The 26,417-nt window shown below is 52.0% G+C and overlaps 1 protein-coding gene across 2 annotated transcripts in view; it reads right to left on the bottom strand.

Annotated features, from left to right (window-relative positions):
* Positions 1 to 661: 661 nt before the first annotated feature.
* garre1 (granule associated Rac and RHOG effector 1) overlaps positions 662 to 26,417 on the bottom strand; it is a 36,362-nt gene continuing 10,606 nt past the window's right edge. For both annotated transcript variants that reach the window (XM_079736995.1, XM_079736996.1), the window contains exons 2-14: positions 24,466 to 26,006; positions 16,549 to 16,761; positions 15,232 to 15,372; positions 14,687 to 14,782; positions 14,396 to 14,557; positions 12,617 to 12,775; positions 8,770 to 8,867; positions 7,827 to 7,952; positions 6,126 to 7,306; positions 5,060 to 5,231; positions 4,140 to 4,277; positions 3,683 to 3,758; positions 662 to 2,995 (exon numbers count right to left, since the gene is read on the bottom strand). In XM_079736995.1, the coding sequence (XP_079593121.1) occupies positions 2,597 to 2,995; positions 3,683 to 3,758; positions 4,140 to 4,277; positions 5,060 to 5,231; positions 6,126 to 7,306; positions 7,827 to 7,952; positions 8,770 to 8,867; positions 12,617 to 12,775; positions 14,396 to 14,557; positions 14,687 to 14,782; positions 15,232 to 15,372; positions 16,549 to 16,761; positions 24,466 to 24,987 (3,483 nt within the window). In that variant the 5' untranslated portion in view covers positions 24,988 to 26,006 and the 3' untranslated portion in view covers positions 662 to 2,596. The remainder of the gene's footprint in view (positions 2,996 to 3,682; positions 3,759 to 4,139; positions 4,278 to 5,059; positions 5,232 to 6,125; positions 7,307 to 7,826; positions 7,953 to 8,769; positions 8,868 to 12,616; positions 12,776 to 14,395; positions 14,558 to 14,686; positions 14,783 to 15,231; positions 15,373 to 16,548; positions 16,762 to 24,465; positions 26,007 to 26,417) is intronic.

Raw genomic sequence — 26,417 nt, 5'->3', positions numbered from 1 at the left:
ATCTTGGCATGTATTTACAATATGAAATAGGCCTATAAATGGCGAGCAAGGCAATACGTTGGCTATATCCTCAAACACAGGTTCATTTTCCTTAATGGGGTGATGTTATGCCACCAGCTGTCAGCGATTAGCAATTACAAGACATAAACAAGCGGGAGTGTCCACCTAAGTGTATGATGGATAGATAAGCAACATTTGCCACAGTCCACTGGGTAGATGGTGGACTGATCTGTCCAGTGTACGAAAGCAAATGGACAATCCCACTTGAGACGTCACAAATACAGGAGAGGGCACTTTCAAACGGCTTGTAATGGTTAATTGCTCACACCTGGTGGCATATCACCCCTTTTACATAAAACCTATAACTCTCTGAAAACTTTAAGACCAAGGATGTGTGGATGGGCTGTAATACGTAATACTCTAGCATCAGCCGATAAAAATAACCCTTGCATTACCAGTTAAACTTATAATATGTTTCCTGGCTAAATAGTCATTTGTATATAGTGAAACGACGAACACTTGGCGACGAACCATTTCAGGTAAGTATGCAAATAATGGCCATGGATCAAGCCACCAACATCATTTATTTCCACTCCGTAAATGCAAAGAATTCAATTAAGCAATTAGTTACACAAATACTAAAAAATACCTGTTATATCAGACAAAATATAGGAACTCTGAAGGGCCTGGTGTTAAATATACAAAGGTAGTGTCATTGTGCCAAAGGACAGTGGGTTGGTTCTGGAGTACAATATCTATAAGACAGAAGAGGCTATTTTAATTGCTAGTTTTTTTTATTAATTTTCTTTTTTGCATTGCTGGTACACTTGGAAAGATTCGGTTGCCAGCTCAAAAGAACAGTAAGCAACGTAAGCCAAGCAGCCCCCCTTCATACCATCGATCAGGGCAACACGTTTTTTTTTAGAAGCCACTAGTAAACCATTTGACACAGCTGAGAAATGCTAACCGTTACAGTCCAAAGGTCTTTAATTAATATCTCTAAAAAGGCTGCAACAGGTTGGGAGTTAACACAGACAAAAAAGCAACAAACCCTATATTTTGATTGTGCAAAGCACATTAACTATAAAAAGATATATATTTATATGTATATACAGCAAACAATTCTCTGTAAACATGGTAAGTATGTTAGTTTTTCGGAAAACATGGTGTCATCTCATAAATACAGGCAACATTGGCATCCGCAAAGATCACAAAAGGGTAACATTCTGGGCCTGTGAACACAGCCCATAGCCATAGAAACCAAGGACGAGGGTTCGAAAACAGCCCCCGTCGCACACTATTGTCTTAGTGTCTATCATGGCGTATTTGGTAACCTTTATAGATATATGGTGTAGCTCTGTAGGAAAGAAAAACTAAATATGTGCTTTTCACATCTCAGGGCAGGAAAGAAAACAATGTATGTAATTATGTCTATAGTATACTAACATACAGTAATGGTATAACATGTAAGAAAATACAAAAATAAGATTAATACTGTCAATATTTGTACAAGAAAAATATTGTATTTTTTTTTTTAAATGGAACAAAAGTTAGGTTGTTGTTTTTTAACTCAGGAGTTAGTGTCAATCTGAAGCAAAAATGCTGATCAGGAAAGAGGAAATTAATTCACTTCCATGTCGTCAAGACATTCCCTAAAGCTATTGTCAAGTAGGGCTCGTTAACTTTGCTGCTTATCAACGCACTAGTCTGTTCAACTCCTCCTCCTCCTCCTCCTCCTCTGCACCGGTAGTATTCTGAACAACGCTTTGGTTGGAAAAACAACAAAAACTCTGCTATCAAGTGCGATCAATACCAACCACCGGTCCGGGCTGCATCTCGTGACCCCCGTCTGCGGTTGAAAAAGTAGTGTAATTCCTCGCAAACGACACCCCTGCGACGATTTTATATTCACGCTGAGCCTGCTCAAAGCCTCTTAATAAAAAGGAGTAAATATTTATAGTTTCAACCTCGGTAATTTACAAGCCATGAAACAGTAGATGGAAGCTGTACTCTTGCATGAGATTTGGCAGTTACAGCTCAGTAGACACAGTATCATGTAGAGTCCGGGCCGAGACGGAACTCCTCATGCCCTCCCGTAACCCCCAACACACACACACACACACACACACACACACACACACACACACACACACACACACACACACACACACACACACACACACACACACACACACACACACACGAAGAAGCAGAGTGGGCGACGGTAACGCGCGTCTCCAGCTCATGCCCGCGGACCCCGGCGTGAGTCGCGCCCCGCGGACAGAGAAACCCCCACTAGGCCACCGGACGGCCACACTCGTTGCCATGACGCCACACTAACCGAACGCAGCGGATGTGTGACGTGGGAAAAAAATATATAGATCGATACAAATTGTTGAGCCAATATGTACACTTAAAGTAACACCACAGCACTCCCTCCGTACCCCCCCCCCCTCGCCCCCAAACACACCTCAACTCAAAAACATCCCAATTAAATATATCGGACTCGTTACAGTCCCCAAATCGGTTTGTTAGCATGTTAGCTCGTCAGACGCTAGAGGCCGTCCCCTGGGTCTCAAACCGCGGGCCCCGGGCCTCAGTACTGGTGAAGGTAGGAAGGCCTGTGCTCGTGTTTGACAGGGAAGGATTTGAATGCCTTGCTTATGGGTTTGGGCTGCTGCTGCTGCTGGGAGAAGGGGAAGCCAGAGGATAGGCCGGAGGAGAGACCGGAGGAAAGGCCGGAGGAGAGGCCAGAGGAGAGGCCAGAGGAGAGACCGGAGGAGAGGCCAGAGGAGAGACCAGAGGAGGGGGAGCAGTCGCCGGCCGTGGACCACACGGGAGACTGCAGCATCTGCATGGAGTCGCTCCACTGGGAGGCGGCCGGCATGTTCATCTGGTACAAGGAAGAGCTGGGATTGGGCAGCGTGTTGGCGCTGGCGTGCGCCGCCGTGTGCTGCCACGGCGCCTTGGGAGGCCACGTCTTGGTCTTGCTGTCCTGTGGAGCGGAGGTCACGCTGTCTTAACATCGGCAGACTCACAGGACAGTGGAGGGTCGTATGCATGTGGTCCATCGTACCGAAGTGTCTCTCTGGCCTGTGTCTACGTTGATTATGTACGATTCGGCAAGGGTATCAGAAGTTCTCAAGTCTAAGGTGACGTCTATCTGAATTTTCCTACACGTAAATCTTCCTTGTTTCATCCTGCCACATGTTTATCGGGCTCTATTCTGCCTTGGTTATCGAAAATTGTGGAAGTAGTCCATGCAACCCAACAGTTCTCAGGCTATCATCTTTCAGAATTGGAATCCAGAAGCCAAGCCTCTTTAATATCTTTCCGACTTCCCTATTGTTTTCTAAGTGGGCGACAACAACAACATGCTTTGTCTGCGATGCAGTTTCAAAAAGGTGGACCTTAATGCATCGCATGGAATATATATACTCGTTTAGTTTGGGAACCGTTTCAAACCCTGCTATTGATATTTATAAAAATAAGTATAGAGTAAAGTGTGTGTTTGTGTTGAACTTTAAGACTGCTGTGAAGTCTACGACCATTACGACGGGCATTCAAAACATGTTTCCATGACTACTACACTTCTCGCCACTTGACCTCAACGTCAAATAAAGATCCCTGGAGGCCACTGTGGTTCCCTGACGTTCCACCGCCGGAGCGAGAGAAGGTTTACCTGGCTGTCGTCCACCATGTGGTGGAGGGGGGGTGAGGGCAGTGTGCACACCTCTGGGTCACCACAGCTGTGTTTCCTGAGGGCAGAAGAGGTCACAGAGGAGGGCAATGAGGCCCAGTAACACAGAACAGGAGGAGCCATCTTTAAAGTTCATAAGGTTAGGAGTATTAGTTTGGAGATATATTTTCTGTCATAGTTTAGATCTGCAAAATGAAGAGAGAATTTGAGAAACACAAGCAGCAAATGGAGTTCATCGTTAAGCAATACCACGACCGCGGCCATTTTATAAGAAAATGACCGCATTTCCCTGGTATTGACACATCCAGTGACAGGTCACCCCACCATGTCGATGTTTTGGTCACATGACCTACAAACAAACGGCACTCTTTTTTTCGGAAAAATTTAAAGAAGGTGAAGGTTCACGCCAAAAGCCACATGCTAACACTAAGCCGCGTACCTTCTCTGCTTGACGGCTGCTACAAGGTCCGGTCCGGAGAACATGGAGAACAGGCTGTCCCCATTGGCCGAGGACGTCTCGTCACTGGAGCTAGCAGAGTCACCCTGATTGGCTGACCAGCTGCTGTTCACTGGCTCGCTGCGCGGAGAGCAGACGCAGTCAAACACACAAAGACAGGTCAGTTATGTCTTCTACATACTGAAGCTAAACAGCAGAGCACACTCTGGGCACGGTAATATCGACAGGTTGGAATCACAACGTGACAGTTTGATTGGGCGGTGTGTGGCTCAGGAGGTAGAGCGGGGTTGGCTGGTAACCGGAAGGTTACTAGTTCGATCCCTGGCTCCTCCTAGGCCGAGTGCCGAGGTGTCGCTGAGCGAGACACCTGACCCTCCCTGCTCCAGACGAGCTGGTGAATGTGTGCATGAATGGGTGAATGTGAGGCAATATTGTACAGCGCTTTGAGTGGCCGCTGGTTAGAATAGTGCTGTATAAATGCAGTCCATTTTCCATTTACAATGTGCCACTTAACCTGCTGTGTAGGCATGGATGCCGACTAATCTTTGGCTCGGAGGCAAACTGCAGATAGGGCTTTGTGGTGAGCGAGGTGTCTGCCTTTGTGTTTAACGTTCGCCCTGCAAACTCGGCCCTTCCTTTTGCCTCGGTCTCAGTGCGTCAGCAGCCCCCCTTTGAAGGTGAAACTGCTGTGACTCGGAAGCGGAGGCTGTGAGCGCGGCGCACGATGCCGTGTGATTAAAATCAGATCATTATCTAAAAGGCAGCTGCCACAGAAAAGCCGCAAGGCGTGCGTGTCGACGTGGCGACGCGCACGCCTCGTCTTTTTGCCTTTATTCAGCAAACGTTTTACGGAGCACGGTTGCCGGGGGGGGGCGACGCTCGCCCCTTCCCCGTCCACCCACCCCTCGCTGTAGTAGTCCGGGTGGGACCAGGTCCGGTGCTGCTGCTGCTCGTCTGGGATTGGCCAGTTGCTGCGGGCGTTGCTGGGCCGGCGGATGTGCTGCACCTGGCGCTTCTGCTGCATGGCCTGGCTGACCCCGGCCACGTAGCGGGCGAACTCCGGGTCCGAGCCAACTGCAGAACACAACAACACAACCGTGATGGGGTTTGTGATACGCTCAGCTGTTTTCCACTTCTTCCATGATCCCCCCCCCCCCCCCCCAGAGCTCAGCTCCGCTGGGCCAGACTGTCTACCCTGGCAGAAAAAAAAAAATGCACAAAAGCTGTTAAGTCAGCTCGGCACAATGGCCAGGGCCCTCGTCCAAACAGTCTGCTGCGCTGTAAAAATAGCAACCGACACATGCTCAAATCAGCGTAAATTCAGGCAAATTACAGACGCAGGCCCGGCCGGAGTCACAGCCATCACCGCCAGTGAAACTCCCCTGTTGTTTTGGTGTGTGTGTGTGTGTGTGTGTGTGTGTGTGTGTGTGTGTGTGTGTGTGTGTGTGTGTGTGTGTGTGTGTGTGTGTGTGTGTGTGTCAGCCTTTATAGCCGTGTTTGTTATTGCTCTTAAAGTCTGGTTTCAACGTTAAGCACATTGTAGGGTTGAGTGATGAAATAATCATATGTATCTTCTGCTGACTCGGACTCACCATGCTATTCTCGATTCCTCAAATAAGATACCCAGATTTCACAGTTTTTGGGGTGATTTTGTACAATTCTTCAATCTGCTATGATTATTACTATGAACAAAGTGTTCCTTAAAAACAAGTCTGTCGGCCCATCTTCCTGCTGAGCTTTGCTGAACTGCGTGCTCTGGCTACGAGCCCTGCTCTCCGTGCTCCCACTGTGTGCTTGCCCTACGCTACGCTAGGCTACGCTACGTGCGCTGCGCGGGCTAAACCGGACGCGCCCTACCCTACGTCCGCGCGGTACACTACATGCTAGTGCAGTTTGTAGGACCACGGCCCCGGTGCTGCGCGTCTGCTCCTGCTGCACATCGGAAACACCGGGAGGAGACTGGCTCACCTGCAGGGTCAAAGGGCAGCGCGTCCCCCAGCGCCCCTCCTCCGAACACGCCCTCGCTCTGGTCGCGGTTGGGCCAGGTGTTGTTGCGCGGGCCCTGGGGCTTCTGGCCCAGCATCTCCGACACCACGCTGTCCATGTAGGTGCTCACCAGGCCCAGGCTGTACAGCTCCGAGCTCAGGTCCGGCAGGCCTGCCGAGCCCCACTGGCCGATGGGCCCCAGGGGGGAAAGCCCTCCCGGGGGGCCCTGCTGCTGCTGCTGCTGCGGCGGCTGGGCCCCGGAGCTCCCCAGCCACTTGCTAGGGATTCTCTGCTGCGGCAGGGACTGGAGCTGCTGGGGGGAGGGGAGGGGGGCCGGCTGCTGCTGCTGCTGCTGCTGCTGCTGCTGCTGGTGTTGGGCCAGCGGCTGCAGGAGGTGCTGGTAGAACTGCAGGGCCTGGGGGGAGGGCTGCTGCTGCTGGGGGGGCGGGGCCTGGGAAGGCGGAGTCTGCTGCTGAGGGGGCGGGGCTTGCGACTGGGGCGGCGGCGGCGGCTGCTGCTGCTGCTGCTGCTGCTGCTGCTTCTGGGGCTGCGTCTGGGCGGGGGGGGGCTGCAGGGTGTTGTGGGAGAGGCCGGCGGCCTGGGCGGCGCCGGGCGGCCTCAGCTCCGCCGGGTTGGCCGACGCCACGGAGTTCCGCCTCTTGACCAGCGGCGAGGCCTGCTGGGACTTGCCCATGTTGAAGCCAGACAGGAAGTCGATGACGTCCTGCATCTCCTGGTCGGTGGGCAGGTTCATGCCCTGGTCGTCCGGCCCCGCGCCGTTGGCCAGCTGGCCCGGGTCGCCGCCGCACGGCAGGCCCCCTATCTGCAGGAGGCTCTGCAGCCGGCCGTCCCCGGGCGCCAGCCCGCCCTTGGGCTTCTCCTCGCCGCAGCCGCCGCCGCCGCCGCCGCCGGAGGAGGAGGAGGACAGCATGCTGCGGGACGGCGTGCTGGGGATGGAGTAGCTGCCGCCGCCGCCGCCGCCAGCGCCGCCCGCGTGGGAGGAGGCCTTCTTGGTGAACTTGGAGGTGAGCTTGGAGATGCTCTTGGGCAGGCCGCCGGAGCTCTTGGAGGAGCTGCCGCTGCCGGGGGCCAGGTCCGCCGGGACGCTGTAGTCCGGGGCATCGCGCTGCAGCTGCATCTGGATGGTGGGCAGAGCCTGCTCCCTGGGGAACGGCGCGCAGCGCGTCAGACTCGTCTCCTCTCACCGGAGGGTCGATAGCAGTGTTTACAGCTCTGATATCGAGCCGCCTCTTCTAAAGGGCTACACTGAATACTACAGGCCGGCTTTAAGCGTCCGGGCTATCCTGTTCCCTTAGCTGCAGATAGGCATGTACCTGAATGAATGTTCTGACGCACATGGGACAAACACGCAGAAACGCGCGCACACACACACACACACACACCACACACCACACACGCGTGGCACGCACACAGAGACACGCACACACACACGTGCACGCAGAGACACACACACGAACACACACACACACACACGGCTGAATCGGTACAACAAGACAACCAAGTATAGCTCATGGCTAAAACTACAAAACTCACGGTTAGAAACGGACAAACTAAAGCCATAAAACTCCCAGCTGGAGCTGGCGGCCCCCCTGATGCTCTGAAACGAGGCGTGACCCCGCTCTGATGCGAGGCCTCCGGCGGCCTGCGTCAGCATGAACTCACTTCCTGTCCTTCCAGCGGTTGATGTGGAAGACGGCGGTGTACAGGACGTCCACCAGCCCCAGCGTCTTCTCCGGGTCCAGGCTGCGCTGCAGCAGGGACATGGTGGCCGGGTCCTCCTTCAGACACCTACAGGCAGGCACACACACACACACACACACACACACACACAGGCACAGAGACACACACACAGGCAGGCACACACACACACACACAGAGACACACACACACACAGAGACACACACACACACACAGGCACAGAGACACACACACACAGAGAGACACACACACACACACACACACACACACACACACACACAGGCAAGCACACACACAGAGAGACACACACACACACACACACACACACACACACACACAGAGAGACACACACACACACAGGCACAGAGACACACACACACACACACACACACACAGGCACAGAGACACACACAGGCACAGAGACACACACACACACACACAGGCGCACACACACACACACAGGCACAGGCACAGAGACACACACACACACACAGGCACGCGTACACACACACAAAGGCACAGAAACACACACACACACACAGGCGCACACACACACAAGCACAGAGACACGCAAACACAGACAGACAGACAGACAGACAGACAGACAGACAGACAGACAGACAGACAGAGAAATGAATGGGTCGTTTTCACACTATTCAGCTTATCCCACCGCTATGACGCACATACAGCATGGGACCACGCCAAACTCCACATAGCCGCCAATTGACAATTACTTAAAAAATGTGGCAGACTGCCTTCGACTAAAAACCATCCCAAACACAAAACATAATAAGTTGAATAGGTTGAATAACAATAATGCACTACAAAGTGCACAATTATTGTGGAGGAGAGCACTTGAGTGCTCAGTGTGAGCTGGTGTTCAGAGCGGGCCAGGCGGAGGACTCACCAGGTAGACGGCACCTGGACCAGCACCCTGGAGCCCTCCAGGGTGATCTGAGGAGCGTACGCCTCCTTGTTCTCAATCTGAGCCGTGTCCACCACCACCTGCAGGACACACACACACACACACTTTGATTAATGGAAAGGGATTTATTTTATCCATTCATTGTACGTGATCTTAAGGAGAACCAACTTCAGATAAAAGTTCAGGATTGCAGATGTCCTCTGTTTAAACCCGGGCAGGAATTCAACCTCTCCTTTATGTAAAGTCTACAAATGACCCCCAAGAAACGGACTACTGGCTACTGCCTCCAAAACTCCGAAGCAGGCAGCGTTTCCCCAACAAGAATGGCCCAGAAAATGTTATTAGTAGGTGCTGTTCAAGCATCGGCCTTTCCTGTTTGAGAATAACAGCGCGCGCGCGCACACACACACACACACACACACACACACACACACACACACACACACACACACACACACACACACAGTGTGGAGGTCGAAAGAGAGAGAGTGTGGAGAGAGAAAAAGAGTTTCAAGAGAGCGAGCCGGCCGTTGGAGAGATAAACACATTCCATCAGCCAGAGACAACAGGCTGGGAGGCTTGTTTGTCTCTCCGCCCCCAACCCCAAACCCCCCCCCGTTCCTTGAAAGAACCCAGACCCCGGGGGCTGCTGGATACCCAAGCAGCTGGCAGAGAGAGGGAGGGAGAGACACAGAGAGAAAAACAGACAGACAGACAGACAGACAGACAGACAGAGAGGGGAAGAGAGAGACAGCAACAGAGCGAGACAAAGAGAGAGAGGGAGATCGAGAGAGGGAGAGAGAGACGGCGAGAGAGAGAGTGATAGAGAAAGCGGGAGGAGCCCATTTCCTGTACAACAGGAAGTGTGACATTGTTGTTCGTGCAGCAGGTGCATCCTTGGGATCTGTTGCCCCCCCAACAGATCCCAAGGGTGTGTGTGTGTGTGTGTGTCGAAGATACAGGCCGATCGAGGTGGACATGAGTCTTCTAGAGATTGTTCCCTGCGGAGCGACTTGGCAGGGCCAACGTTTGCTGGAAGGAGAGGAGGGTGTGGCGGACACATGACTGCTTGTGTACTCTATCCCTTGTTTACATGCATAATGGAGTCATTAACAGTGGGGATGACATATGCACCTCCACACTGTGCGTGCGTGTGCATTAGTGTGTGCTGCTTTGCACGTGTGGGTGCATATGCGTGTGCAGTAGTCGATGTTTATGTGTGTGCGTTTGCGTATGCGTGCGTATGCGTGAGGGATCTATTTTGGTGGAGTTTGGAGCTCAGACCAGGCACTAGATCATCCATCTATTACTTTGCTGGAGAGGACTACTGCCAAGGCCTGACGCCCGCCGCCCCCCCCCACCCCACACACCATCAGACCACACACTGCTGCTTCTCCACACACACACACACACACACACACACACACACACACACACACCCCTCCCTAGAGATGGGGGGGGGTAGTGCAGACTGAAGGAATCCATCCTTGGCCCAGATGTTGCGGAGGAATGCAGTCCTCTCCCCGGTGTGCGTCTGCGGTGTTTGTTTACCCCTGGCGAGGCCGGCCTCTCTAGGAAGAGCAGACCTCCTCGTCTTCTCCGCTCAGCCCAACAATGCTCCGCACAACACGGCGCGCCCTCTCTGTGTCTGCGTCACGAGGTCCAGCCCGTCCTCGAGGAGGTGTGGAGGAGTAACGGCCCTGTTCCACATTCACACGTGGGGCGTGGCACGTGTCTCAGCACTAGTTAGGAGTGTGTTTATCATTGTGCAGCATCGTGTCCTAGCCATCTATGTTGTGTACGGGGAATGGGTTATCCTAACAATTGTCAGTGCTTGGCACTTGTTTCTATGAACATCCTCACTGTACCGACAGTGATGTATTGTCGTTTCCCTTTCTTCCGACAAATGTACTTAGTGTGAGTCGATGATTATGGCTAGATGTTTGGATGCATTTCATGAACACGATGACCCCCCGAGCTACATTTGAGGAAGTATTTTGATTGTGAAAAAAGCATACTGTGTGGAAAGTCCCCAGCTGTGAGGGGTGGTTATGAAGGGAGGCTTCATGATGCTCTGATGGAGGTCAGCTCCACAGGGTCTTGAAGTAAGGAAGACCCACAGACGTGTTGAGGCCGATGTTAGACGGGTCATAAAGCACACCGTGAGAGACAAGAGCCGGGGTGTTTCCCCTAGCAACCATATTTCTTTATTCAATGCAAGGGAAAGCGATGACCTCATCCCTTTGTGATCCCTCTGTGGTAGTTGGACCAAACACCGGTCACCACCACGTGCACCACCCCTACCTTGACATCCACCCTTCAATCATCCCCCATCTATCCATCTATCCATCCATCCCCCCATCCATCCATCCATCCATCCCCCCACCTAGGGCTGGGCGATATACCGGTAGTAAAATTTATACCGGTATATTTTTGAAAGAGATATGTAGTTGAGACAATATCGGTCTCATATATATATAATATGTAATATATTACATATTATTTTGATGTTGCCTTGTGAGCGCTATTTTATAAGGCCGACCGCTGCTCTCTGAGCCTACAAGCCATGTTCAGCTGCTCCATCCCGCCCCTTACATGTACGCAGTGATCTCCGACCCACGTTACGCTTCACAACTAACTTTGAATAAACACATGGTGGTAGAGAGTACGGAACCCGTAAAGGGACATGGGGTAAAAAAAATGTTTTTAATGTGAGAAAGTATCGCATGCATATCACTGGCAGTGTACGTGTGTGTGTGTGTGTGTGTGTGTGTGTGTGTGTGTGTGTGTGTGTGTGTGTGTGTGTGTGTGTGTGTGTGTGTGTGTGTGTGTGTGTGTGACGTCAGCGAGTTAGTGTACGAGCGAGGAGAGCGAGCGGTAGCGTGCGTGTCAGTTTAGTGAAGTAATGAACAAATCTGGTTGTGTGTAAGAATAAAGTACCCAGCCTGTCAAGAATCTGTGGCCGCTTCATTCCAACCATATTCCGACCTATAAGCAGACCCACTGCCAGTCAAAGTGAAGGGTGTTGCCCCCGATACCATCGGCCCTGGAGGGAACGTCTCCCCTGTGCGGTTTCCGTATGTTTCAAACAGGCAACACTATTGCTTTTTATTACACGGCTCTTCTCAATGCTGTGGAACGCTCCGTACACTTGCATGGGCCCTTCACAACTTCCGGCGGTGAATTTATATTTGATAATTCACCGTTGTTTAGTATAATTGACCGCTGTCAAGGAATACAAACGATTTTATGCCTTTAATGACGTCTCTGGTATCACTCCGCAAGTAGTCCGGTAACTTGTCAGCCCCGGCATCTTTGGTTTCCAAGCAACGTCACAACTTTGGCTGACTATTTCTCTGCTGATCAACACTACGAATGCTGGTTACAAATGAATTGTAAAAAGACACACCATGAAGTTATTTTTCGTTTAGGCAAGTAGCCGTGTAATAAGCGGGATAATGTATAGAACGTTGCCGGTCATTATCGAAAATGTTGTTCTGTTGTTAAAGCACAGCTGTGCTTCGTTGAGCAAAGAAAAAAAAACTAAACCTAAATAAATGGTTGATGGTGAATACTTGTGGCGTGGAGTTAAAACTACACACTTTACCCGTTTTATTCAAAATATCGTTATAATATCGTATATCGCCATTCGAACAAAAAATATCGAGATATGAGTTTTGATCCATATCGCCCAGCCCTACCCCCCCACCCATCCATCCATCCATCCACCAATCCATCCATCCATCCCGCCATCCCATCCATCCCCCCACCCATCCATCCATCCATCCCCCCACCCATCTATCCGTCGACCCCCCCTCTCCCCACTCACCAGTCCGGCCTGGGCGAAGAGCAGCTGCACGGCCGTCTTGCAGGGCCCCCTCCAGCTTGAGGGGCACACCTGGTTGAGAACCTCGGTGACGGGGGAGTCTTCCCGGCGGGGCATGCCGTTCTGGCCCAGGGCCTCCTTCATCAGCTGCAGGGTGGTGTGCTGGGGGGGGGGGCGAACACACACAGGAGCCCCAGTCACTTCCAACACTCATTACAGTCATTACAATTAATGATCCCTGCTGTGAATGCCCTTGACCTAGCCCACTTCTCGGGTGACCGTGTGTGCTGTGCCAGCACATAAACCCACGTGACCTCTGACCCCAAGTGACCCCCCCGCCTGTGGGGTTATTCAACCTTCGTACATTGACTCGTGCAGCATGGCTCGCACAACAGCCAACGCACACCATTGTTGTGCGAGCACGTATGAGGCAAGGGTCAACACAAAGAGCCCTGACTCATGAATAGAGGCAGTATACCCGCCGTAAATCAGAGTTATGTAAAGGCACAGTCCCAGTCACCACATTATGCCAGAGGTAAGAACAATGTGGCTTTTGATCTTGGGCAGTTTGTTGGCCGGGGCCAGACACAAGGAACGCTCGAGGGTAGAGGGCTGGGAGGGAACCGTGCGTGTGTGTGTGTTCTAGTTTGTGTGTATGTGTATGTGTGTGTGTTCTAGTGTGTGTGTGTGTGTGTGTTAAAGTGTGTGTTCTAGTGTGTGTGGGTTCTAGTGTTTTTGTTCTAGTGTTTGTGTGTGTTCTAATGTGTGTTCCGCCTTTGTGTGAAAGAATGAACCGGCGATTGGATCAAGGGTATTGTGTGCGTCCCGCCAATGGTAAACTTGTAAACTTCTCCATCAGGACAACTCAGGTCCGCGTACCTAGCTGTGAAATGAATGTGTACGACTAGCAGAAGCACCTCAACACTGAGTCCACCCACCATTATTGTTTAGAAAGCAACGTTGCTGCCCGACACATATTTAATACGTCCAATAACTAGGCACTGTGGCTAACCTTCCTCTGATTCCTAAACGCTGGCCAGCTGTGTTAAAGCGCACTGGGCGGCAATATGCCAGCTGTTTGGTTCTGCGCAAGAAAGCAATGGCAGTGTGTGTGTGTCTGTCTGTGTGCGTCTCTATGTGTGTCTGTGTCTCTGTAGGTGTGTGTTTGTGTGTGTGTCTCTGTCTTTGTGTGTGTGTGTGTGTGTGTGTGTGTGTGTGTGTGTGTGTGTGTGTGTGTGTGTGTGTGTGTGTGTGTGTGTGTGTGTGTGTGTGTGTGTGTGTGTGTCTCTGTCTATGTGTCTCTGTCTATGTTTGTGTGTGTGTGTGTGTGTGTTCATGTATGTGTCTCTGTGTGTGTGTGTGAGAGTCTCTGTGTGTGGTGAGTGTTTGTGTGTGTGTGTGTGTGTGTGTGTGAGTCTCTGTGTGTGGTGAGTGTTTGTGTGTGTGTGTGTGTGTGAGTCTCTGTGTGTGGTGAGTGTTTCTGTATGTGTGTGTGTTCATGTATGTGTCTCTGTGTGTGAGAGTCTCTGTGTGTGGTGAGTGTTTGTGTGTGTGTGTGTGTGAGTCTCTGTGTGTGGTGAGTGTGTGTGAGTCTCTGTGTGTGGTGAGTGTGTGTGTGTGTGTGTGTGTGTGTGTGTGTGTGTGTGTGTGTGTGTGTGTGTGTGTGTGTGTGTGTGTGTGTGTGTGAGTCTCTGTGTGTGGTGAGTGTTTCTGTGTGTGTGTGTGTGTGTGAGTCCCTGTGTGTGGTGAGTGTTTGTGTGAGTGTTTGTGTGTGTCCCCTACCGTTTTCAGCTTGAGGTTGTCGGCGGCAGACTCGTTGAAGGACACGCCCTTGAGGAAGTGTGAGCCGATGTGCAGGGGGACGGTGGGCAACTCACACTGGATGGGCTGGGAGGGGGTCTGCATGCAGCCCGCCTGTTGGGCCTCCGCCTCACTGCAGCAGCCCTGCACACACACACACACACACACACACACACACACACACACACACAGACACACACTTAGTACCAATGCTGCTTGGCTTCGACGGGGCATTTGTTCCCGTGAGCATCATCGAAGCATCATCTGACCCACCTGCAGCGCTGACTCCACGGACTTGGGGTTCAGGTGGAAGCCGGCCTTCAGGGAGTACTCGCTGTGGCCCATGCTGTCCAGAGCCGCCTTGTAGGCCTTGGGGAACAGCAGAGGGAGTTTCAGAATAGCCAACTGTGAGTGCTACAAGTCGACACAGGGACTGACCTATAAACGTGGACACCCGAACCCCACCAACACCAACACCCGGACATCCACATTCACAGAACTTACAATAGAAGGGGACCAGGCACAAAGATATAGATTTACAGATAGCTGGGTCAGCGGAACAATGCAGATACTGGCTACTACACTGGTCACAGTCGATGCATTCAAAACGATACTTCCTCACCAGTATCATGTTACATTCCCAGGTGGGAATGAGGACATTTCTGTATGCATGGATGTGCATGGATGTGTGTATGTGTGCGTCTGTGTGTGTGCATGTGCATGCGTGTGTATATGTGTGTGTGTGCAGGTCCAGCAGCATGTGTGCATGCATGCGTGTGTGGGGGGGCCAAGCAGCGTGCGTGCATGCGTGTGCGTACCTGCAGGGCGTGGTCTATCCGCCCGTTGAGGTCCTTGAGCTGGTGCTCCGGGATGGAGGTGTTGTTGGAGCAGAAGAGCTGCTGCACCTGCAGCCCGGCCAGGCAGCCGTCGCGGCCCCTCTCCCGCAGCCGGCCCGTCGCCTGGGGGCCCAGGAAACCGTCAGGGTCAGTCTCATCTATCCACCTGAATGTGGCGGTGTGCCAGACCGTGGCCTCCGGAGCCCGCCGAGACCCAACCCACGAGCTGTCAACTGGAAACTTCCCCTTTGGTTTCAGTGTTCAATTGTTTATTTTAAACTTCTCCTCGCTGTATTTACAACCTTCAGGACACGCGGTCGAGACGCTTCACTGCACTCCTATCTCCCCGTCTCGAAACCTGTGAATCGATCTCGCCGCTGAAACCCCGCCGCTCAGCGAACCCTACACGTCCCCAAAGGACCATTCCGAGGCCTCCACGCTGGGCTGGTTTAAAGGGGCTGAAAGAAACTGGTGATCCGAGCGAAGCCCATTTCACAGCGCATTCCCAGCCAGAGCCCTCCGCCCTCCGTCCTCCACCCTCTGCCCTCAGTCCTATAACCCCCCCCCCCCCACCCATCCAGGGCCCACGCTGCAGCGGGCCAGGGCCCAGCGGATTAATCGGGCCCCTATCCCCCTCCACGCCGCACCCAGCCCCGCTCCAAGTGGGCCACGGGGACTGATCAGCCAATGGACGGGTTCTGAGGCGTGGTGTGTAGTGAGGTGGAGGTGGTTAGGGTGGGGGTGTTGAGTGAGGTGGAGGTGGTTAGGGTGGGGGTGTTGAGTGAGGTGGAGGTGGTTAGGGTGGGGGTGTGCAGTGAGGTGGAGGTGGTTAGGGTGGGGGTGTTGAGTGAGGTGGAGGTGGTTAGGGAGGGGGTGTGCAGTGAGGTGGAGGTGGTTAGGGTGGGGGTGTGCAGTGAGGTGGAGGTGGTTAGGGTGGGGGTGTTGAGTGAGGTGGAGGTGGTTAGGGAGGGGGTGTTGAGTGAGGTGGAGGTGGTTAGGGTGGGGGTGTTGAGTGAGGTGGAGGTGGTTAGGGTGGGGGTGTTGAGTGAGGTGGAGGTGGTTAGGGTGGGGGTGTGCAGTGAGGTGCTGGTATCTAGGGAGGTGGTGGTGGTGGTGGTTAGGGTGGGGATGTGCAGTGAGGTGGAGGTGGTTAGGGTGGGGGTGTGCAGTGAGGTGGAGGTGGGGAGGGTGTAGTCGTGAGCTGGTGGTGAGTGTGAGGCTGGGAATGTGTAGTGACTAGTGAGGGGGTGGTGGTGTTTACTGAGGGGGTGGTGGATGTTCAGCCAGCTGACGGCGTACCTCGGCTGCCCCCTTCCATGAGCGGGCGGCGTCCTCCAGCTCGGTGGGGGCCCCGTGCTCACTGCTGGGGGGCCGGGCGTTGGCGCGGCGCTCCTGGGCCTGGGCCAGGGCCTCCGCCAGGCAGGACTGGGCCACGGGCTGCACCTTCTGCAGGGCCTGGGACAGGAACTGGAAATGAACCTGCATCACCGTCCGGAAGCACCGGCCCAGCACCTAGAGACACCACACCATGACACAGTCACGTTTAGTTCATTTAGCAGACGCTTTAATCCACAGTCTTACAATAAGCAGAATACATTTGTCAGAAATAAGAGAAACAATATATCGCTGTCGGTACAGTATGGCTGTACCAAGTGACAACCCCTAACAATCGCTAGGTTAACCCATTCCCCGAATACAACAAAGATTGATTGATTGATTTTATTTGACCATTTTCTATATAAAATATGAAAATGAACTCTGTGTCATACATTAAAATACATAAATAGTCAGGGATGACCCAATAAAGACCAAAGGCTTATTTCCGTTGTGGTCCCTTCAACAGCTTTTCCCTTTGGCCTCCACAGAGCTTCCAGCGTAACCCCCGAATGGGATTTAATAAAGTCTAATCTTGGGGGACAGTCCACCTTGTGCCATGAATCAAGACCCCATTAGCCAATGTTGGGCTGGATAATGACCTGTCCAAATAGCTGGTGGGCAAAGGGACATGGAGGCTAAATCGCGAGTGTGTTAAAAGACTATTGGACTTGGCCATACACCTTACCCTCTCTGCAGCAAATCAGTAAGCTTAGTGAATTTCATGACGTTTAATCACATAGCTGCAACTCATTGGTCATGTTTAGAAAAACACTCTTTGCCCTCTCTGTATATATATTCTAAGTGAGTGAGTGTGTGTGTGCTTGCGTGTGTGTGTGTGTGCTTGCGTGTTTGTGTGTGTTGTGTGTGTGTGTGTGCGTGTGCGTTCTACTGGGCGGTGGTAAGAATAGTCCAGTTCAGCCCTGGTTTGTTGTCCTGGGAGCAACCAGACACCTCGGTCCCTGCGTTTTCTTTTTCAGGTAGACCCTCAAAATATCCCCTCGTCGCGGTCGGAGTTGTAAAGACAGAAATACCACGACGCCACGGCTTTACTTCAAAGCAGACCGGAACAACCAGGCCGGGCCTCCATCACTCTGCAGCTCAACTTGTCACTCCAGCAGAAAGAGCTGACAGCCAGCTGGGTAACTTTCGGTCATCCCCTCTGAATAGGAGGAAGCTCAGCAACACAGCCCAGCATAGGGGACTGCATGTGTATCAGACAACTGCTTTAGTTACGGTAAAGGAAATAAACACGTCCTCAAAATACCAGTAATTCAAACCGAAAGAAAATCAAGCAGTGGTGTGGTATTGGGTTTAAAACAGATGGTTTGTGAATTGGCATTCAAGTGCAGTTCGTTAGAAATATCATGTACAGCATGTACAACATCCTTGATACATTTACAGCCTCTGCAACATCCTTGATATATCATCACAACATCTATAACCTCCTTGATGTATCTTCACAGTAGCATTGATACATCTAGAAAGTTCTAGATGTTGTCGATTTATCAAAAACAGTTTCTAAAATAACAAAAATATCGGTATAGTGCATGCAAAAATACAAAGACAGAGCAAAACGGTCTATTTCTGGGATTCTAAATATCGCAAGTCCAACCCCTGGCAGTCTGCAGTGATACAGGATCCTTGTTACGGCTGATTATGTTGCCTTGTGACTGAAAAGCTTAGCAGCAACAACACGGATCGGAGCTGCAGTCACTCATGGTGCCTCATGTCTGCTGCTGCTACTAATGTTGAACGCTGCTGAATCTGATTCAATGTACCCGCATATTAGCAACAAAAGAAATCACTGAAGAAGGATTCAATGAGAGCTCTATGGTGACATGAGAGCAGAAGATAGCATTGGAAAAAGATGGAATCAAGTGAGGCAGAATAGGCCCAATTATGAGTCTGCTAAGGGATGCATCGGCTAGTTAAGGTAAAAGTGTCCACTCCTTTAAGAGCATGGTCCCATCGTTATAAATGTAGCCATCATTGCCATTCTCGCCCAGCCTTCCTCTTGGAATACTGTGGATTCACAAACCAAACCGAGAAAGCCCCCTGAATCTTAGAAATGCATACGTTTGCATGCATCTCCAGCTGCTCAGCATAAACAAAACAGGATTTACCTACGGCCTCAAACTCTGCATACTACAGTCTGAAGCCTCCATCAACACGCAGGGAGACAGCAAACCAGGGCCGAGACCTAGTAAGCACCGGGCTGTGAGTTCCTGACGCTGATGCACACACGCTTATCTTGGAACCAGTTATCGACCCGGTCTCAAAAGACAGATGTATGCATGAAATGAAAGAATGAACTGTCAAGTGAGTTAAACGGTATCGTGAAGCCGGTGATTAACATCATTGCGGTGACGTCCCAAAAGGGTTTTTACACGCCACACGCACCCAGCTCAAAGGGGCTCTTGAACAAAGTGCTGCAAAGTATGAAATAACCAGGCAGGAGTTAAAAGAGAACGTCGGCTAATGGGAAACACATGTCATCGGATCGGCCGCGTCCCACACGTTGCTGCTGGAAAATGGGAGGGAAGACAGCTGAGTGGAGCCAGGCAAATTCTCCTCCACCTCCGACGGCAGACAGTGAATCCATCAACAACTTTTACTTTGCGTTTTCTCAGAACACCGGTCGTAGTTTATTAGCAGCCCAGACCTGGTGAAAATATGTATTCGCTGTTTGGGTTTGTGGACGCCATAACGGGGGGTGTGGGGGGGGGGGGGGTGTGAGTCATGGGCCTTTATTGTGAACAGATGCAGCTCAAGCCCTTCCAGTCTCCGAGCCGGCCCAGGTACAGGTGGCCAGCATTAACCAGCCTGGCTTTCCATGTTTGTGGTTTTTCAACCTGATCCGTGCTGGGACCACTGGTTCATGTTGTGGCCATCGACCCAGGCTGGTTATTGTAATGTCTTAATGGTTATACATCACGTATCCAGTGATAGTATGTCCCGGGGCAAACCAGGGATGGGTTCTGTAGGAACTAGATGTACCTGTGTGACACTAAACATGATTATTAACAGAAGTGCGTCACATAATAGTCCTCTATAAATCAGGCGAAAAGTACTCCGTGGACGTGACCTTGTTTGGTAACAGTTACCAGGTGCCGCGTTGTCGCTTAATGTGGTGACAATGTATTTCCTCCACCATTGGACCCTCAGCATAGTCAATAAACTTTACCAAATAGTTTAGCGAATACCGGCCCATTTCTCCTCCACCTCCCCAAATCCTTTCTCTCACTTCCTCCCAGCCTCAACTCTCATCTCTTTCTCCGTCATGTTTCTCTGCATCCCTGTCCCTGGCCTTACTGATCTCCCTTGTCTCCATAGTAAGTCCACCTGCTATGGGTTAGTAGAGAATCACGACACAGATACCCCAATGGTCACATGACACCCGTGCACCCACCCCCATCATCTAACAACAGCAGCTAAAAATTATACCTAGAGCATTCTTTAGCCCATCTCTCTCTCGCTGTTTGTGTGTGTGTGTGTGTGTGTGTGTGTGTGTGTGTGTGTGTGTGTGTGTGTGTGTGTGTGTGTGTGTGTGTGTGTGTGTGTGTTTTCTCAACGTAACCGCGGGGCTGAGAAGGCGGAAGAGAAGGGGGGGGTGGTCTTCTGGTTGACCCAGAGCCCCCTTGATCGCCCCCAGATCTTGTGTGTGTGTGTGTGTGTGTGTGTGTGTGTGTGTGTGTGTGTGTGTGTGTGTGTGTGTGTGTGTGTGTGTGTGTGTGTGTGTGTGTGTGTGGGGGGGGGGAAGACTCACTCTAGAGTCCCTCTCCAGCCCCCCCAGTGGAGTTTGGCTCTCAGCCTCTAGCAGGCCTCTGCAGACTGCCTCTCAACAGACCGGGACGTTTCCACACATACTTGGCCTCTAGGCCGCGTGAGGCCGCGGAGGGGGGGGGGGGGGGGGCCTGCCGGGCAGACAGAGAGAGAGAGGGAGGTTGGTTGTGTTCCCAGACCGGCCCGGACATTCTGGGCCCATCAATGGAGGAGCAGAGAAAACAGGGAATTAGGAAGAGGGGAAGAGGGATGACTCAAGCTCCACATTCCACAAGTCCCCGGACTCAGAGCTGGATTGGGTTAACAGAGAAGGCGCGGAGGGAGGGAGGGAGAGAGGGGGAGATAAAGAAAGGGAGGGTATAGATAACTCGCGTGACGGGAGAGGGACGCGTTTCTTTGATATGCGTTTCTTAGAAGGGGATTGTTTGAGCGTTTAATGCGTCGTGCATGAGATGGCCTTCATCAGCATTACTTATGACCTACATCCAACTGGCTCGGTTCACTACGAGAGGCCAGAAAAAAAACACTGGATCTGATCAAACGCCGGAGAAAACATTCAGGATAGAACTTGGCCGATGCTGGTCTCCACATCAGGGAACTATTCAGTTTGCTGTCCTGAGCCCGAAATCTGACATTAATTACTGGTTGAAAAGAACAACATGTTCTCAAAGTGACATCACCGCAAGGCCTGGACTATCCATATAAGGACTGTTCTTTGAACATTACACTATTAACATACCATCGTTGTGTTGTTTGGTGTGCGTTTCCCTCATTGTTACTGCTGTAGCCTACCCAGAAGCCAAGATTGAGTGTACTAAAAATATGAAATTCAAAGAAACGACCATGAATCAAGAGGCCAGCAGTGTCCTTTTCGTCAGGAAGTTAGCTGGCATGGCCGGCTTTGTTTGGCTCCATTGAACAAACAGAACACTCTGGTGCAGATACTGATTTAGGTTAATAACACACGCTGCCTTTAATAAGGCCATCGTGAAGCCGAGTGTCAGCTCTTTCCTCTTTCTGCCTCAACAATCATAGACTTCATGCCAGAAGGAAGCCGAGGCCGGCTGAATCTAAGGCAGCTGAGGCTGGCTGAATTTTAAGGCAAAGGACGCCGGCTGAATTGAAGGCAAAGGAGGCTGGCTGAATTGAAGGCAGTGGAGGCCAGCTGACGTGAAGGCAGTGGAGGCCGACTGAATTGAAGACAGTGGAGGCTAGCTGAATTGAAGGCAGTGGAGGCCGGCTGAATTGAAGGCAGGTGAGGAGGCCACGGCCAAACCGGGGCTTCTGGACCCTCACAGAGTTGGGCTTCCAATAATATTCCTCTGTGCATATTTCAGACCACATAGGGTCAGGGTAACTGACTGTGGTACAAAAGTGCTGTTTTGGGCACAGTCCCATCCACCATGGCCCCCACGGTTCCTCCAGTACCCAGGGTACAGACTGCACTGCCCCGGGCTCGTGTGGCCCGCATGATGACCAATCATATTTGTCCTCAGCGGATATGGAGGTACTGGTCGACAGCCCAAAAGCCTAGATCGTGGGCAGCACTAACAATCCCTGGTGCGCCTTTCCCCTCAGAACAGTTCAGAACAGGGATTCACTATCCGAGAGGTTGAATGCCATCTCCCACGTGTTTGTGGTGAAACAGGCAGGCTATCTGAGGTTTTTTCGCCGTTCTGCAAGAAATTACACGTTCACTCTGAACGTATCAGCAAAAAAGCGAAAGCGTGAGGGACTTGTGGGCAGGTGGGAGGTGGCTTCCCGGGGTGTTTTCACACCCCTCTCTCAAACCCTGACATCAGCTGAATGTTTCCTTCCAGTCAATAGTGCTTCATAATTCCTCCTCTCCACGATCAAATCAAGGGTTTAAGTCGTGCCGATAGACATTATACAACATGGAAAACACTAACAAACAAAAACAACGTTTCACAGATGATATACAACCACATAAATCCAGATGGATGGCTTTCTTGTGATTCCATCTGACTCTTTAACTCTGAACAGTGTGTCGATTGTGGGTAGGAGATGGTTGCCAGATCCCAGATCCCCCACGCTCACATGCTAGTTGCAAAGCAGTACCATTGACGCAATACGCTGACTATTATGGGATACTTTTGGGACACATATTAATGATAGGATTTTGCAGCCAAGCAAATATTAACACTGTTGCTTTGAAAAGCCATAAGAAGAGTTTCTTTCTATGAACCAACTAAACCAAGTAACATTAATACTGGTACGAAAAGAGAAAAAAGCCAGTAGAATCGCATTTTCTGAAATGCAATTTACATTACGCTAGAGAAGCATGGTCATCTTACCATATATCAGTAGAAAATGAATACATCTCAACATTATGGTTATTGTGTGATACAGGCTTGTAGGCCTGATGACGAACAACATGAATGCCATCACATCTCAGTATACAGTGAGCTCAGCTCTGATCTTCCACAGAGGAGGAAGCACCTAGGGAACAATGCTACGACACTCGGATGTGTTGATGACCATTGCTTGCAGCAGGATGTCTAGGGAACTTAAACGTCATCGGCTGGTGATTGGCTGAGGCCCAATACGAAGCACAGATCAGCGTTCCTCAACACACGTCAACACCATGTTCAATACATTAAAGCAGTGATATAATGCCACCGGTTGTGAGTGTGATTAGCCATGACAAGCAGTTTGTGTAGTGACATCACAAGCGGGCGTGTCCACCTAGATGTATGTATGGATAGATAAGCAACCTTTGCTGCAGTCCACTGGGTAGGCTGGTAGACTGATCTATCTAGCATACATTGAAGTGGACATTCTCCCTTGTGATGCCACTAGGGCACAGGAAAAGGCAGGTTTTCAAAATGGCTTGTCATGTCTAATCACACCCACACCTGGTGACATAACATCACCCCTTCAAAGGTGACATATTATACCAACAGGTGTGAGTGTGATTAGCCGTTTGGGAAATCTGCCTCTTCTTACATCCCAAGTGTGCGTGTCCACCTAGATGTATGCCTGGATAGATAAGCAACATTTGCTGCAGTCCACTGGGTAGGCTGGTAGACTGACCTATCCAGCACACATCTAGATGGACATTCTCACTTGCCCCAGGAAAAGGCAGGTTTTCAAGACAGCTTGTCATTTCTAATCACACTCACACCTGGTGGCCTAACACCACCCCTTTAACCCCAGGGAGAGCTGGGTAGGCTGGTAGACGGGTAGATCTATCCAGCATACACCTGGATGGACACTCTCACTTTTGATGTCACTAAGGCCCCGTCCACACGGAGCCGATTCTTTGGTGAAAGTCTTGTGCGTTTCGGCCGACCGTCCAGACGGAGCCGGCGAATCCGGTGCCCGAAACCGCACATTTCTGAAACCACCCTCGGAGGTGGTTTCAGATCTATCCGGACCTATGCGGTTTCGTGTTAGGATTCGTGTGGACCCCTGAAACGCGAACGATGACGTCATTAGCCCCCCACCAGCTGGGGGACGTCAGAGTTACGTTGAATTTTTTTTGTAGCTTTAAAATTCTTCTGGGAGCTTTAAATAAAGCCCCTTGATAAATGTAATTACTAACTGTACATTAAAAAGTATTTCTGCTCAATTTAAAAGGTTGAATCTCCTCTTGATTGAATGTTTGTATACAGCGCTCAGGCTGTATGCGCTCCACTTTTTTCTGTGGAGAACCAGCGCCTTGAATGTTTACTACAGCGTTGCTACAGCTCGATGCGGTTTCGCAACGGCTCCGTCTTTACCGAGATATCCCTGAACTGCATAAAACAAAACCGGAATCGTTTTCGCCCGTTTCGGCTCCGTGTGGACGGGGCCTCAGGCACAGGGACAGGAACAGGAACAGCAACAGGAAAAGGGTCACACTCACACCTGTTGGCATAACATCACCCCTTTAAAAGGTGACGTATCATACCCACAGGTGTGAGTGTGATTAGCCGTTACACGCCCACTTGTGATGTCAGAAGAGGCCGATTTCCTAAACGGCTTGTCACGGCTAAATCCCAGTCACCCCTGGTGGCCTAACACCCCCCCTTTAACCCCGGGCAGAGCACCCACCTCCACGTCCTGGAAGCTGAAGTCGTTCTGGTCCTTGAAGTTGGCTGCGCCGGCGCTGAGCTCCATCAGCATCTTGGCGATCTCGGGCTTGATGGCGGCGGTGAGCCGGCTGGCGGCGTCCATGACGTGTTCCTGCACGTCCTTCAGCTGCATGGCGGCCTTGGAGTAGTGGGAGTTGCGGAACACGCCACTGAACAGCTCCGTGAGGAAGGCGCTGGCCCGGCAGAACACGTTCAGGGCGTCCAGGTACTTGGAGATGCCCTGCTGGATGTCCGCCACCGCCGTGGTGGTGCCGGAGGGCGGGCCGGGGGGCAGGCAGCCGCCCGGGGCCCCGCCCCCCCCGGGGCCCATGGAGGGGGGCGCGGAGGAGCAGGGGGAGGAGGCCAGCGGGGCGCTGAGGGTCCTGCTCAGCTCGGGCATCTGGTACTGCTGGTGCTGCTGCTGGACTTTCTGCTTGGACCCGCCGAGCAGAAAGCGCCGCTTGTAGTCCATCTTGCCGTCCGGCGCGCTGCAACTGTACATACGACTGGGAGCGACCGCACCGCTCGCTGCCGTGGCGCTGGACGACTCTGGTGGTCTCTGGGGCTGGGGGGGAGGGAGGGGGCCGGGGAGATTCCGAATCGGGGGCGTACAAAAGGAGGCGACGGGAGACCGGGCGGCTATTCGCGTCGGGGTAAGAGGACACCTCAGGAGTTCCCCTGCCAGAGGCTCATCTCAGAGAGGGCTGAACGGGGACGACGGGAGACACGGAGGCCGGCGGGGGGGCGGACCGAGGGGCTCGGAGCGCGTGGTGCATGCAGCCCTGCTGCAGCCAACATCAGCCGCACCGGGGGCGCGCTACAGGCCTGGACGCCCGCTTCAGGGCCCCTGGGGTCGGGTCGGGGCCGTGGGGCATAAAGGAGGACGAGGGAAGTCGCACGGCAGCGCTAGGATTCAGCGTGCGAGTGGAGTGCGAGGCTCCAGAGGTGGCCCTTCTGAACGACGGAAGCGGAAAATACGCAGACGGTATATTCACATAGATGTCCTTAGATGTAGTTATATATCACCGCAAATAAAAAACAACAACTCATCTATTAAAAAGTTGCCGTGAAAAAAAAAAAAGGGTACGATTGAGATAAGCGGAGGTGGTCGCCGGTCAAGCCAACGCTAACTAGAGCGGAGGAGCGACACCACCGGCGGTGCGTGGCGGGGCCCCGGACGGCCCCGTGTGACCAGGAGCGCCCCGACGACGGAACCAGTCCGTCTCAGCACCCCTCGGAGGAGGAGGAGAAGGAGGAGGAGGAGCGTTTCATCCAGGAACCGGCGGCCAGCGAGGCTTCTCCTACGGCCCCGCGCGTGTCCGTTTGGGAGGGTGTCTCTTCACCAGAGCTCCGGGACGTCCCTTGGGGTCTCCGCTGGGCTCTGGGCCTGCTGCAGGGTGTGCCGGGGTCGCCTGGCTGAGGTAGTTGATACTCACCAGGAATACCAGTGGGCTCTCTCCGCAGACACAGATGACGGCGACGGAAGCACAACTGTATCTTGTAAGGCCTCTAGGTCATGTCCTGTGGGAGAAGGAGAGAGAAACACACAGGGGGGGGGGGGGGGGGGGTCTGGTGAGCAGTAGCAGAGGTATATTCATGGGGTTATCGTCATTACGTCAAGATTCGGACTCGCGGACACCTGCTTTTGCTGACATTTTATGAGGTCTTAAATGTTCCAGGGAATGTAAAAGATAGAATTTGTATGGCATCACACTTTAAAACGTTATACACTTAAATTTAACAACTTTTTATTTATTAAAGCAGACAGAAAGAGCTAAAACCGTAGCAATCCTCTCTCGCCACGATGTTCACTAAACCCTCTGCAGCCTGCTACCAGAGCCTCATAAACACTGGGCCCTTCCAGAGGAGTCCAGGCGGTGGAGGTGTTTAGGGTGGAGGTGGTTAGGGTGGAGGTGGTTAGGGTGGAGGTGG

This window comes from Pollachius pollachius (assembly GCF_949987615.1).
Source record: "Pollachius pollachius genome assembly, chromosome: 5".
NCBI lineage: Eukaryota > Metazoa > Chordata > Actinopteri > Gadiformes > Gadidae > Pollachius > Pollachius pollachius.
Note: the sequence above shows the minus strand (reverse complement) of the source record. Positions and strands in the feature narration are given on the sequence as shown.